Source organism: Polypterus senegalus, chromosome 4, assembly GCF_016835505.1.
Source record: "Polypterus senegalus isolate Bchr_013 chromosome 4, ASM1683550v1, whole genome shotgun sequence".
NCBI lineage: Eukaryota > Metazoa > Chordata > Cladistia > Polypteriformes > Polypteridae > Polypterus > Polypterus senegalus.
In genome coordinates this window covers 116,170,437-116,185,200 of record NC_053157.1, presented here as the reverse complement: position 1 = coordinate 116,185,200, position 14,764 = coordinate 116,170,437, and the positions used below count along the sequence as shown (strand labels likewise).

Here is a 14,764-nt window from a genome sequence, read left to right as displayed (position 1 = left end):
ATAGTACCACCCAGGGATGAGAGGGAGCGCTAACGCTAACAGACTTGTCTTCCTCCCCCAAACCCTTAGAAACTGCGCCTTGAGGAACCAAAAGAAGCCTTGCACCTTCCGGTTTACACAGTATAAAAGCAGAGCAACCACAGAGGATGGCATCTCATTTTGATGAGGAACTGGCTTCTGTGCTGACACAAGCCTGAAATCTCTTCTATGATCATCCTGCTAGGAGAACTACCTTCTGTTCAAAGCTGCACATGGAAGTGCTTAATTTTTGTTATTTTTCTGCCTTTTTGTTCAAATTAAACAAAGTATTGTTGCCCAGTTTGCACCCTAACAAATTATCTTGTCCTGTACCATCATTTCTCCCCGATAATACATTTAAAGGTGTGATGCAATGTATCATTCAAATATATGGTTAATGCTTTCACTTATGGATTATAGTCATGAACTTTAAGTTTGCCTTCAAAAGCCAAACAACAGACGCAAATGTTAGTGTGTGAAGATTCATATTTAGCAATGAAATACTGTATGCTGTTTTGACTGTCCTGCTAAATGCGTGTTTTGGCGATTATATATTTTTGTTAAAAATATATACATTGTATTAATAGGGAGATGTGCCTTGTCCTTCAAAGCATTCAAACACTAAATACATTTTATTTTGATATGAATATATGGAGCAACTCATATCCCTGGTGTAGAAAAGCCAAAGCCACTTAGTTTGAAACTAGCATCAGTTTTTACTTGCTAGAACTGTTTTTTGCATTAGCACTTCTTCCGCATCCCATAGTACTATATGTGTATTTAACAGATAAATAATATTGCTAGAATCCAACCCTTATTAACTCTGTCAGATACAGACATATTTTTGTCTTTCATTCAACTTTAGAATTGATGTTCTAACACTTTACAGAAACAATGTAGACTTCATCCCTTAAAAAGCTTAACTTTTTTTCCTTCCTGTGTATTACATTCAAAATTATACAAGAGCAACACTCCAAATATTGCATGCCTTATATAAACCTGCCAGACACCTGACATTATCTTGATTCTTGAATTGACCAAATCTGGGACTCTAACCTTTAATTTAGTTTTATTTGATATAATGTAGAAGATACTACATACAGTGTAAAAAAATTTAGTTTTTAATTCATTCAGCTAACATTAAACTAGATTAAATTAACTAAATATTAAACACAAACCTATAGTATTTGCCAGTACAATCAATTAAAAAAAATTAGTTTATAGTTTTATGATCAGAATGTCCCAGCCTTGAAATTCATTGATGAAGTATTTGATTTAACCACTCTGCAGCTGCGATTAGATTTAGTCACTGTGCAACTGCAAATATAAGCATTTTCTAAAAAAAAAAAACCATACAAAATGAACTTTTTCCGGTTTATTTCTAAATAAATCTTGTTTAAAAAGGCAAGTTTAAATTTAAGAAGTGAACTATACCAGCGGCTCTCAACAATTAATCCTCAGAGCAACCTATGGCTTCAGTTTTTTGTCCCCACCAACTTTCTAACCATCTGGAAATTACAAACTGTGCTATAGTTTTACTGAAAGAATCAGATATTTAAATGTGGTAGATAATGTAATAATTTATTCTCTTTACCTTTAAATTTTTTTAATTATTTTTTTATGTTCTGGTTATTTAAACAATTATATAAAACAGAAGCAGTGTTTCAAATAATTAAAAAAAATATGGACACAATGGCTTATTGGTCCTGCTGAGCTGCAGGTTTTGTAAATAAAATTTTTACATAATGGATAATTTATATAAGCAGAAAAGGGGAAAAAAAGTAGGTATGAATCAAATCTTTAATTCAGTCACAATACTGGATGAATCCAGGGCATGCCAGATAAATTGCAAATATTCTTAAATGATCATGTTTTTCATTACAAGTGTGATGATAGTGTGATAGTGAAGGACATGTGTAAACTGCAAAGACTTCAAGTTGTGCTTTAAAACAATAACTAACCTCCAACTGTGCAGGCTCCTAAAAGATTTACAATGTTCATATGGTGTCCAAGATAACTTAAAACCTTCAGTTCTGACATGAGTGCTTCTTTCTCGGTGGCATGGGCACTTGCTGGAAAAGAGATATACAGTACTCAAAGCTTATTTGACAACGCCAAAAAATGTAATATACAATTTATAATTTAGTATAAAATATGAAGCACCAGTTTCTTAACTCTAACCATTTTTTAAACAGGTGAAATCATTGTGTAGACCATATGAATGCAATCACTCGTATAGTTCCAACACAGCTTCTACATTAGCACCGTACTTGCCAGACTACCCTGCTATGGCAAGGGACATTTTGACCAAAGCACATTACAAGTAGACCGGTTATATTCAACTACTTTAAATGATTAAGAATTCCTACTATTGATACATTTTATTTTGAAGCATTACTTTGACTTACGTTTTAGCATTTTAACAGCAACAGTCATTACTGTGTCAGCTTTTGACAGGCCATAAGCAGTTGCTTCTACAACCTTTCCAAATGCACCAGAACCAAGTATCTTGCCTGAAAAAAAGAATTATTATGTATTAATAATATATACTTTAAGGCTGGTTAATGATAACATAAACAGATTCAATTGCATAATGTGCAGATTTATTTACCCTTACTTTACATTCAGTTTGATATAACATGCTATGTTTTGGCTTCTTTGTGCCAGATGAAATGCAGGACTATTGTGTGGAGTGTTTGGACAGCAAAAGCAACATAATTTCTGCTGGCATTATTTATAAAGTAGTCATGATTATGCAGTTTTCAAAGCTACTGGCCATTGGTGCTGTGTAGTAGTATCCATAAATTATCATTAAGAATGTATTCATGCAATCACATATTTTAGTTTAAGATATCTATAAAGTAGTTCATCAGTTGTAGGATGCAAATTAACACCCATTTAAAACACACTATAGTACTTAATATTCTAAAACCTCTTGAAGAAAGAAAAAAAAATGAATCTCACCAAATCGAAGTTTGTCCCTTGGGAATTCCCATTTATGATCATATGGTAACTGCATTGGGTCAATATAGACATAACTGTTTCCATTTATCCCTTCTATAACCTTCCACTGAATTTCATACTTTGGTTTCTAGGAATAAAAATGTTATTTTATATGTTATAAGTAGATGCAAAAAGGTAGAGGATGACTTAACAAAATAAACAAGACAAAATGACTAGTTTGCTTCACCTGAATGTATTTGTACACAAGGATCGCTAAGATGAGACAAAGCACCACAGCAGCGGTTACAAACCCAATCAACAAAGGAGTGAACAGCTCATGGGTCACAGGTCTCTCTGAATCAAAAATAAATGCAGGAAAAAATTTAGGATGCCTCATGCGTTATTTAAGAAACTTACATACAGTTTAAAATCTCAGTTCTAATGCATATTTTGAAGTTTGAATTTCTGGCAAAATAATATTGTACTACTACTCATTACTCTTGTAAAAAAAAGACTTTGTCTAAATAAACAGCGCACAAACACGGCTAAATACTTAAGATTTCCTTATAACATGGACAAAACTGAATGTCCTTGTTCAGAAAGCACGATAAGCTTATGCCTTTTTGAAAATACATTTCTGTGCAGCGGAGTAGATTTGAAATAAGCATACAACAATGAAAAAGTCCTGTAATGAAGAATAATTTAATAGATGGAACTGTAATCTCAATTGCACAAATTTTCCTTACATTTCTAAACAATCATTAACAGTTAAAAATTTTTTTTCAGAATATTTCATATAAGCATAGAAAAACCTCTGCATTTTAATGTTGCTGTTGTCAAAAATATGCAAGTGAAGGAAAAAACAAAACACATGCAAAAATAAATATATATTTATACCTTTAACTCCAATTCTGAATAATCTATGATCTTGACCAATATCATTGTGAGCTAAGCATTCTAGTGTAATGTTGGTGTACATCTTTGAAACATTCATTATACTTTGAATTTCAGTTCTGCTAAAGTCCAGTTTCCTTGAAATGTAGTTGATAATTCCTCTCTCCTCTTTCGTAGCATTAGGAAGATCAGAACACTGACTAAAAGAAAGCACAAGAGGCATTGTTAACATTAGATACAGCAAAGGGCAGATCTTTTTTTTAACAAAAGTTAACATATGAAATAATATAAAAGTATATTAGCAGAAGATCAGAAACACATTGGTGCAATAGTTTGTGTAGTTGTTTCACAGATGCAGCAACCAGAGTTCAAATCCCAGTTCAGGCACTGCGGATGTGGAGTTTAAAGTATTTCTCATGTCATGTGGATTTTGTCCAAGTACCCTTGTTTCCTTCTATATACAAATAAAATGTATTATTATTATTAATAGTCCAGTATCATGCATATTAGGTTAATTGCCAATTTTAAAGTTGTCTTGTATGAATGACTGTGGGTATATTCATAGCATGCTCTACTATGAAAAGGCATCCCATCCAAAGCTGCTTCCAGCCTTGCAAATGATGCTGTTGGGATATGCTTCATCTCTGAGTATTCATTAAACCAAGGGGATTCTAAAAATGAATGAGTTGACAATTACAATGAAAAACGGAAGAGGTTGATTAATAAATCTTCAGTATGACCATAAGAACAACACATAATCCTGTTATGAAGAATATAAATTTCCTTATTCTACTTGTCAGTTAATGGCAAATATGTTCTGAGATTTTTCTGGCAAGGAAACATCTGATTTGAAGTAGGGTAGTTTTGCTCATGCTACATGTTGATTAATACATGCACGTAAGAATTTTGCTGTGCGCTGCACATGTGGAAAATATTAACCTTATAAATTTAGAATCTTCACAAGAAACACAGCAATATACTCTTTAAAATAAGGTGTAAATTAATCAGATAATCAGATTCTTGTAATTTTTATTACCATTAAGATTGAGAATTAATAATTTACAAAGCAGTATGTTATTGTACATTATTTTAATTAGTATGGCAAACTTTATCCAGAACGTTTTTGAAGATTTTTGAAGAACCAGATTTTATTCAGGCAGGATCATAGTCCAGGCAGGGAACAAGCCTGGATGGTATGCTAGAATGCAGAAGTTAAAGAAACACTGATACCATAAATAAAGGATGAAAAACTAAATTGTCAATCTCATATTAAATCTTATAAAATTAAAGACATCTAGGAAAACAAGTTGGTATATACTGTAAATATAGATTTATTCAACTTGTTTAATTTTAGAAAGCTTTCAGTCTAAAAGAAATGTAACATTTACAACAACTCTGTATGGAAAACGTTTTTTTATTCCAAAACATTTAGGCAACATTCTATATAACTGAAAATGTTCCTTACTTTAAAACTGTACTTTTAAGAATCTAATAAACAACACATACCCTAGCTCCTGCTTAAAGGATATACTGTGTTTGGGAGGTGCAAGCCCTATCCTTATACAAATGTATTAAAAATACGGTTATCCACAACATGAATGATAATTCCATATTCATAGCTCGTAATGTTCACTACTGCATATGTTTTAAACTAGTGAAATATAAAAGAAATAACAAGTGCAAAACTGGTAGCTGTGTAGTAATAAGGATCACTGCATTTTTGACAAAATACATAAACGTTTAACATAGATACTAAAGATTTGTTTGCATTTTAAGAAACAAACTGGAGTGGGAGATGTGTGTTCTTCAAAAATCTATGATAGTCAAAGTAAAAAGTACATGAAATAAGTACTTGAAAAGCATGATTATTCAAACTGACTGTGAACTAATATATGGGTCCTATTCAATTATGTGTGATAACAAACAAGAATTTTACTCTATTTCTAAGTTTATAGTGCACATTTACTAAAATTATCCTAGGAAGATTACTATTCTAAAAACAATTTTCCTCACAAATTAGGGAAATAGTGGTGAGATGTCAATGATTAACTGCTCAATTAACTTATGTTAAGGAAAATAATTTTATTGATCATATGAACATGGAAATTTATTTTTTCCCTAAGAAATTTAATCAACTTATTTTGAGACCTGATGTTCATTTGAATTTATGCTTGTAATATATTACCATCACACAGTCATATTAACAAAGTTTTTTTTTTTTCAGGTGTGAATCAGTTGTATTTTCTTGTACTTTTTCAAGAACATTCAACGTGTCATCTACTTCATAAAGCTATAGCAATATCATTGTGCTAAAGAGCACACTGAAGGAAGCTTTGGTACTTAAAATGTCAGACACTGCTTCAGTCTTCTGCATTTGTTGGTTAAAAAAAACTTTTACAGTTTCTGTAGTCCATGTTAGATCACTAGACACTAATCAATTTATTATCATCATTTTTATAAAGCTGCTTTTATGATAATCATCATTTTTTATTCCACATGTACAAGTTTTTTGCCACATTTAACACACAAAAACATGATCTGCTTTAGACATTTTTACTCATAAATAACCAAATCTTCATTAAATCGAGGAACAGATACATTATGTATACAAAGAACATGTTAGAATTACTTGGATCTCCTCTTTCCTTGTCTATGTTACATATTTTCCTGGATTCCTTTGCATATGAAAAGCAAGTATTATTCTTTACTTTGCTGGGAAAAGTCTGCTTGTAACAGGAAATTGAACTACTTCTGCTGTATACTTTTCATGTTAACTCTTCAACACAAGTCTGGTGAAATATCCAAACTAATATTAACAGTTTTCTGCAAGCACACAATTAATTTCTTTAACAGTTTTAAAGCTGCAAATTGCACCTTGTTGTTAAGTACTGTATATGGTCTCATTCCTGCGTATACTATTTTAACAACAGACTAAGGCTTAAATTTTTCATTTTTAAACATTTGAATAATAGTATAAAATATGCAAATACTATTCCCTTTGGCTAGATCCCTTTCACACAAGGATATGAAATAATGTTTGTTTGCTTAGTAGGACTAGTTTTGTTGACTCTGCCACCTTTAATCCCATGGCCTAAGCTTTGAAACACAATTTCTGGCATGTTTGATGACTGTTTATTCTATCTTACAACATGTTTCTATAATACCTTTTAGGAAGACGATTAAAAGCTAATAAGGACTAATTAAGACAGCCAAAAGCTGTCTCATGACACGTTATTTTAAAACAGAAAAGTGACTTTGGATAGTAAAGTTGGGAATATCTTCTACACAATTTGTATAAGACCATTGTTATATACAGATGACACAGTTTTTTTGAACTACTATCTTTTAAGATCAGGAAAACTGGTTTCAAATCCTGGACCCACTCAGTTTTAGGGTGCACTTTGCACAAACCATATCATTGTTTATTTCTTGTCATAAAATAATTCAACTAAGACATTATTACCATTAAGTATATACTGCAGATCATGAGCTCTCTGTATAATGTAGATGAACATTAATGTAAAAAATAACAAGTCTTTACACAAGACTATGTTCACATCAACTAATATTTTTATTTTATTTTAAACAATATATTTATTGCTTATAGGCTATCATAATTAAAGGAAGCAACCTCATGACTGACAGATAATCTTTCATGGTAAAAGCATGAATACTTTCTTTTTTTGGGGGGCAATCTGAAATGTTTTCAAGTGGGAGTCTGCTGCAAATTCTCAAAACCCCAATGCCTGCTATAGTAATACTGAACTGATTAAGTAGCAGTCTGACATGTGGTCTGTGGAGACTTCAACTTAAAAAAACAGAATTAACAAAGTATACCCTTACCCTTAAGTTCAGTGAAGTTAACAGAACTTAAAAAAAAGGTATCTATGCAACACTTCTACTACTGAATTGGTAACTATGGTTACATATGCTACCAGCAGAAACAAAATTTTGCAGTGATCATTTTTATAGTAATTTCCCATTTGAAGGAGGTGTGTTTGGTGCCAAATGTGCAGAAGACAGGGTTTTAGGATTTAAAGCATAAATCAACACAGTACTTGCGGTCTCCTCCCATCCTGATCCGTGATCAAGATGATGAAAATGTGAGAATAAGATGAAACTTCTGTCACAGTATTAACTAAATATATGTGCACTTTTGAATTTTAGTCAGGTTTTATATAGGGAGATGGTGCTGTGCAGTTGTTTCAAAAAAGAACATACATTATTGAATACAAACTACATAAATCTTTGTGTACATACATAGTGTACATAACAGGGTTTGCTGTGCATGGTCAACATTTCTATTGCCAGTCAACTAACTTGGGTATCTCAATTCAGATTCTACTTTTTGCACAAAAAGAAAATGAGTACCTGTACTAATTTGCTTAACTCCATTGCTCTATTTGTCATTTTTTATGACTGCACGACTACAACTATACAGAATGCTACAAATGGTAGTTGGAATTCAATGAATGCTGCAGTTGAACTTTTCCAGGGGATGAAAGAAATATTAAATAAAGTTAAAAATGAGAACCTACTATTCACTTTACTAGATTCTTTCAAGATCTTATGCTTACAGGAATTGACAAACTCCAATGTGGTGACAGAAGATTTCAAATAGATGAAAACGGCAATATTTTCTAAAAAGTTCCTTAGACATGAAAAAAGGTAAAAAGACTACTGCCATTGCTGCTACTACTACTATTTACATGTACTACCAATTTCCAGAAATGAAACACATTTATGCTAGTTTTGATCCTAAATAAATTTAAAATTAGCTGAAACTAAAATTCCAAATCTTTGTTGTCTTTCACTAGAAAAATCAATTTATTTTAAATTATTCTTTGTAAAATTATAAACTCAAGTAATCAATACATCAAGACATTTAATTTTTTATTGCATTTCTTAATTGTTATGAAAGTTAATTATTTGTAAGAATTGTTTGATTTCTTGATTGTGTTATTTGTGCAAGAAATAAATCCAGGAAATAAAAAAATAAAATATAATCTTTTCAATTCAACTGGGTTTACTGTACATACAGTGCTCTCTAAGAAAACAATTCACTATAAATCAGTGGAATTTACCTCTTTTGGTGTCCCAAACAATAATACCACGATATTTCTGGAGGTGGATAACCAGCTGCAATGCAGTGAACTTGGCTCGGGTTTATCTCATCTAGTGAGATTACCTCTGGCTTGCCTAATTATTCAAATGAAAGATTATTATAAGCAATAATACATTTCATTACCCTTTTTATTACATGATTTTGAAAAAAAAAAAAAACTTACTTATTACATGTACAACAAATGTTACATTTGATGATATTTCTGAATTAGATGCCAGAAATGTATATATTCCTCCTTCTGATTTCTTGAGGCGAACAAGATTAAGGTAGATAGTGAAGCTGTTTTAAAGAAGACTTAAGATTAGTGAATATACAGTGCAAATTACTAGGTTAAACAGCATGGCAAGAAGAGGTGCTAGGTTGGCACAGGACACAAGAAAAGCTTAGAAGAGCTCTGAAAATGGGACAACTACACTACATGCAAGTGTGGGCAGCTAAAAGCTATAGTGGGATGTAAGCCCTGCAACTATGCAGGGTTCCTGAGAAGACAATTCCTCAGAAGCACTACAGCAAGAGAAAGGTCAAGGCAAACTGGAACAAAGCCTGTGTTATTTTCATATGTACTGGAGAATTCTGCTACTGTATGACAGTATATAATGAAATTATTCACAAATTAAATATTATAAACATACCTGTAAGCAGTTTCTTCCAAAATGATGACACGGTCTGCTGTGCGCTGTATTGTTTCGTTCATGAACATCCATATCATTGTATCAGGTCTTGGATAAGCTTCAAATTGTACTGATAAATTTAAGCTTTCCCCTTCTTTTTTTTGCAAAACTTGACCTTCAGGAGTGGATATATTAATAAATCCTGCCTCTAGTAATAATAAAAAAAAAAATTATTTATTTATATATATATATATATATATATATATATATATATATATATATATATATATTTCATTCAGCCAAGTGCAGAATGTATATAAGGTAAGAGTATTAAAAATGTGTTTATGGATGGAAAGATAGTAACTTTGTGAATCTTGGCTCAGTCATCACCTGTGTTGGATTTAAACTTGGTTCTGCATATACTTTGTGTAGTAAAGGTTTCTTCCCATGGCTAAAAAGATATGCATGCTAGGTTAATTGCTGACTTTAAACTGGCCCAACACAAGCGACTGTGATTGTGCCCTGTGATGAACATGTGGCTTGTTCAATCGGTTGTCAGTACAAATTACCTAAATTACCCTTTGGGGATGAAAGCCTCAGAACTTTAAAATACTGCACTGTAAATGAGTTAGCATAAAAATAATAAATATGTAACAAGTACACATAACAAATGTACAGGGTGGTCCAGATCTAATTATGCAGATCCAGATCGTCTGGATGACTTTGATTTATGCGGGGACAATTCCAGTTCAGCTCAGAGACGATTCTTCATGTCGTCAGTTTGCACACTTCTCGATGGTCCGGGATTTTTCAGGTGATTTTCTATGTAATAAACTTAATAAGTTATAGCGTAATGAAAATTGCATAATTAGATCTGGACCACCCTATAGTAACCACGGCAGACTACAACAGGACCAGTAATCAATCAGCAAACTTGTATTACTATATGCTTAAATGTCTATACAGCTGCAAGTTCTAAGCTCCGATGAATTTTAAATAACCACTAAACAACCTTCCTGTTCTGAGTGGCAGAGCATTTTCAATATTTAATGTTACATTTAAATGGAAGTATATTCCATTTCATGTTACCACTTAAACTGAAAACATAAATAAACAAACAAACAAATATTAAACCATATCTGACAATTAAACTAGGATAGGGTACTAAAGAAGAATTACCATTACTATTATTACTATAGTAAGCACATCCCATAATTTTCATGACATTGGAATTTAACTTGTATAAACTACATTGATACATTTTAGCTAAGTACTAACAGAATCACTACTAAGTTTTTGACCGTGTTAAATTTAGCAGCAAGGCTTTATCTTTAGGAATTGGCAAATAAAAAAGGCACTAACAATTTGCATAATTCTCTGTTTCAATAAATATTATACATTCACATATATAATTTTAAAACATTCTGTAACTCTTTGTTTAAAAATGTACAGTTTTGCTACACAGAGAATATACACTATGCCTTCCAAAATATTATTTTTTTTACAAAAAGAAAAGATAAATGCAATTAATACAAATATCTATCACCCCATTCAGTTTTAAGTATCCTTTATTCAGGGTGTGCTAAGATTTCTTCAACAATAATATATTTACAGGATACATACTGCATAAAACTGAGACTGCACTTAGTTAATTTAATTGAATAACTTGCTCATTAAAAATAATACAGAAATGAGAAGTTAATGTGAAACAAAAAAATTTACAAATAAACTTACCTAAAACATCCACTAATACAATAGCTGATGATGATCCAAAAGTATTCTTGGCTTCACAAGTATAAACTCCAGAATCAGTGACTTTTGCAGATTCAATGAGTCTCAATGTCAGCTCACCCTCAAAGTAATTTCCAACGTATCCTGTGCGGCGCGTCTGAACAGAATCCTAAAAGAGCACAAAAATAATAAAATATCAAAATAAAACATGCATTTGACACTTTTTCCAGCCTAATCTATATCAACCAACAATATTCCCTAAAAATATTTCACAGAGGAAAAGTAACCAAACACAACGAAATGTGCTACCTCCTTGACTGCATTATTCGGCTCTACTTATTTATGCGAGTCAGTCTTTTCCCACATGAAGATTATTAAATCCAAATACTGCAGTGACCATAAATGTATTGAATTGTTATTTTGTCATAAAGGTTATTCAGCTATGCAAGGTACGACAACATATATTTTATGTATAAAGTATACTCAGTATATATCATTTTTAATGTAGGTAGATCATTTTGACCTGGTCATTTTAAAAGTAGCTCACAAGCTGAAAAAGTGTGGGCACCCCTGCTTTACCCGATTGTACTTTAAATTTTTTATCATTTCACTTTGTAGAAAAAATGGAGGATGAACAGCCTAACATTTTTCTATCCCTGTTACTCAGCCAAATACTGACAGTGAAAAGAGTAAATTAAACAATTAAGGACTGACTTCCTATCCTTCAATTTATCACTTAAAATCCTCACCCTTTGAGAAGTCAACTGGTTATTGCTAATATTTAAGGTGTTAAGTACTCATATTGAAATCTATTAAGGTATGACATTAAAGGAAAGTTTTAACTTATAAAGATCCTTTTCATTTATCTTGTATACTCATAAAAGTAACATTTACCCATTTTAAAAACTGGAAACTTTGGGAAAATGTATAATCATCCAGCTAATCCACCTTTATTTTCTGCCTGGATAACCCTTGGTGTATTCTGTAAGACTTTAAAGCTTCTCTAAAAGCCAAATTCTGAGTGGTACAATAGTTAACAGAGCATAACTTGTACAGCATACACAAATGATTAAAAATAAAAACTCACTTTAACATTTTTTGGGATTATCCATTCTCCATCCACTTTGAAATTCAAGTTTTTAAAATTACATTTTAGTTCAAACTTTTCACCTTTTACAAGAATTAGTCTAGTAGTTGAAACACTAATTTCAGGAGGATGGACACTGACTGAAAAACAGAAAAACAAAAATTTAATAGCAAGGTTTTGCTGGTATAGTAATAAAACATTTACAATAATAAGTACAGTATCTGCAGAATCATTCTTGTGTTTAATTTGTAATTTTCTGTTTAACAAAAAAAAAAAAAAGTGCATATACCTATGCTGCTTCCATGTCAAGTTATTTAATATAAATAATTTACTTCAATGATGGAGGACTTATAGCTATTGCTATTGGCTTGCTATTCACCTTCCTTTTCGAGCACTAATTTCAGGTAAATGCAATATAGATTTGGGTGTGTTCTAAACCTATTTAATAGTTTTTCAATTAACATTTTTATTTTGTTGTTTTATTTTTAATTTGTGAATTAAATGGACAATAAGCAAACATTTTTATTACCATATGATGTTGACTGCAGGCTGAAAGAAATGGGCACACACAATACAGCATTAAATCTCTCTAACCCACACTAATCCAGTCATCAATTTTTTAGTCCACACCTTGAGTTTCCTCCAGAATTTACATTATTGATTATACCTTAGTACAGATTAATTTTAAATAAAACTACATGCTTTTTTGATTATTCCTTCAACTGATAAGGCATAGTTTGTAAATAATGTGCACGAATGAGGTGTTAAAAGAATTTTACTTATATTCACCACCTAGCAGAGATAGTAAAACTCCTATGCACAGTATTAAACATCTGAAAATGCTCAGATTTTTTGTATGTATAAATTTCAATAGTTTTACATAGATTTTTGCAATTATCATATAAAGTCAGCTTCTAAGTGATACGTAAATAAAACCTGGACAGTCAGATTACTTGTGTGATTGCAAAATATGAGAGGGCTTCTGTAAAGTTCTAGAATGTAACAAATCAAGCTATTTTACTGGAAAATGACCTTATTGTTGTTTTGGCCTGCAACCTAGCTAAAACCACAATTATATCAGTCCTTCATTACGATAGAGCAATTACCACATTTTTGAAGATGCCAGAGGCAATTTAAGACAAGAACTTCACAGAGTTTTTGTACAGCTAATGGGAAAGGATTCCAAGATGGAATTGCTTTTATTTGTACTAGAATAATTAAAAAAAAAATTCTTCCAATCTATCCAATGTAAAATCCTTTTTTTGTAAAACAACAACAGGTGCTTAAACAAAGAAAAGCATACTACTAAATTCAGGCAGTCAGTCTCCAACCCGCTATATCATAACACAAGGTCATCTTTTGGAGCCAGTCCCATCCAGCACAGGACGCAAGGCAGGAACAAACCTTGGGCAAGGCGCCAGCCCACCACAAGGCACACACACACTAGGGACAATTTAGGAATGCCAATGCACCTAACCTACACGTCTTTGGACTGTGGGAGGAAACCCACGCAGACATGGGGAGAACATGCAAACTCCACGCAGGGAGGACCGGGGAAGTGAACCCAGGTCTCCTTACTGCGAGGCAGCAGCGCTACGCCGCCCACTACTAAATTCAGACTTCTACAATACAGAAATGTGTTTGCTCATGCTATGTGCAATTTACAGTTCTCTGTTAACTCTTCTACCGTTGTAAAGACAAGTATGTGTACCTTCTGAGCTAAATTAAGCTTGATTATGATTCATACAGCACTGTTCAGTTTAATTTCAATATACTGAGTAAAAGGTTTGCTGTCCTGATTATGTAATCCATCATCACAGGGCAAACACACACATGCCAATGTAGCAATGCCAATTCATCAAATGTTTGGACTGTGGGAAGATACTGGAGGCACAGAACATGCAAACTCCATGGAGGAAGCATCTAGGATGCAAACCCTGATATCCTTATTGAAAGACAGAAGAACTATGATTTAAAAAAGTAACAATTTTGTAGTGTTTAAGGCCTCTAAATATTTGGCCTTTCATCTGATAATCTAAAGTAATATGACAGGTAAAAAGGCAGCCAAAAGATGAGCTACAATAAACACTGCACTTATTAAAGGATAGGAAAATAGATTTTTGAATAAATGTAACCTCTTTTAATAAGGAAGCTAAAGAGAATTACATATGCAGCACCAAACAGAAATAACACCATGGCTTAACATCTTTAAATTTGCATACTGATAACCGGGGATCTTTCTGTTATAGATATTTACAGGTTACAGCTTATAAGTATCATTAAATAAACAAATCATAAACAACAATTTTGCATTATTTATACTTAAGAGATACTTAGCTTATAAGCAAAATTGGT

The 14,764-nt window shown here is 32.1% G+C and overlaps 1 protein-coding gene across 1 annotated transcript in view; it reads right to left on the bottom strand.

Moving 5' to 3' along the window:
- The window catches only part of kita (KIT proto-oncogene, receptor tyrosine kinase a), a 68,177-nt gene that overhangs the window by 24,192 nt on the left and 29,221 nt on the right, over positions 1-14,764 (bottom strand). Inside the window, exons 4-13 of the mRNA XM_039751210.1 lie at positions 12,410-12,549; positions 11,326-11,491; positions 9,613-9,799; positions 9,144-9,259; positions 8,940-9,054; positions 3,859-4,055; positions 3,209-3,315; positions 2,983-3,109; positions 2,427-2,531; positions 1,980-2,090 (exon numbers count right to left, since the gene is read on the bottom strand). Coding sequence (XP_039607144.1) covers positions 1,980-2,090; positions 2,427-2,531; positions 2,983-3,109; positions 3,209-3,315; positions 3,859-4,055; positions 8,940-9,054; positions 9,144-9,259; positions 9,613-9,799; positions 11,326-11,491; positions 12,410-12,549 — 1,371 coding nt within the window. The remainder of the gene's footprint in view (positions 1-1,979; positions 2,091-2,426; positions 2,532-2,982; positions 3,110-3,208; positions 3,316-3,858; positions 4,056-8,939; positions 9,055-9,143; positions 9,260-9,612; positions 9,800-11,325; positions 11,492-12,409; positions 12,550-14,764) is intronic.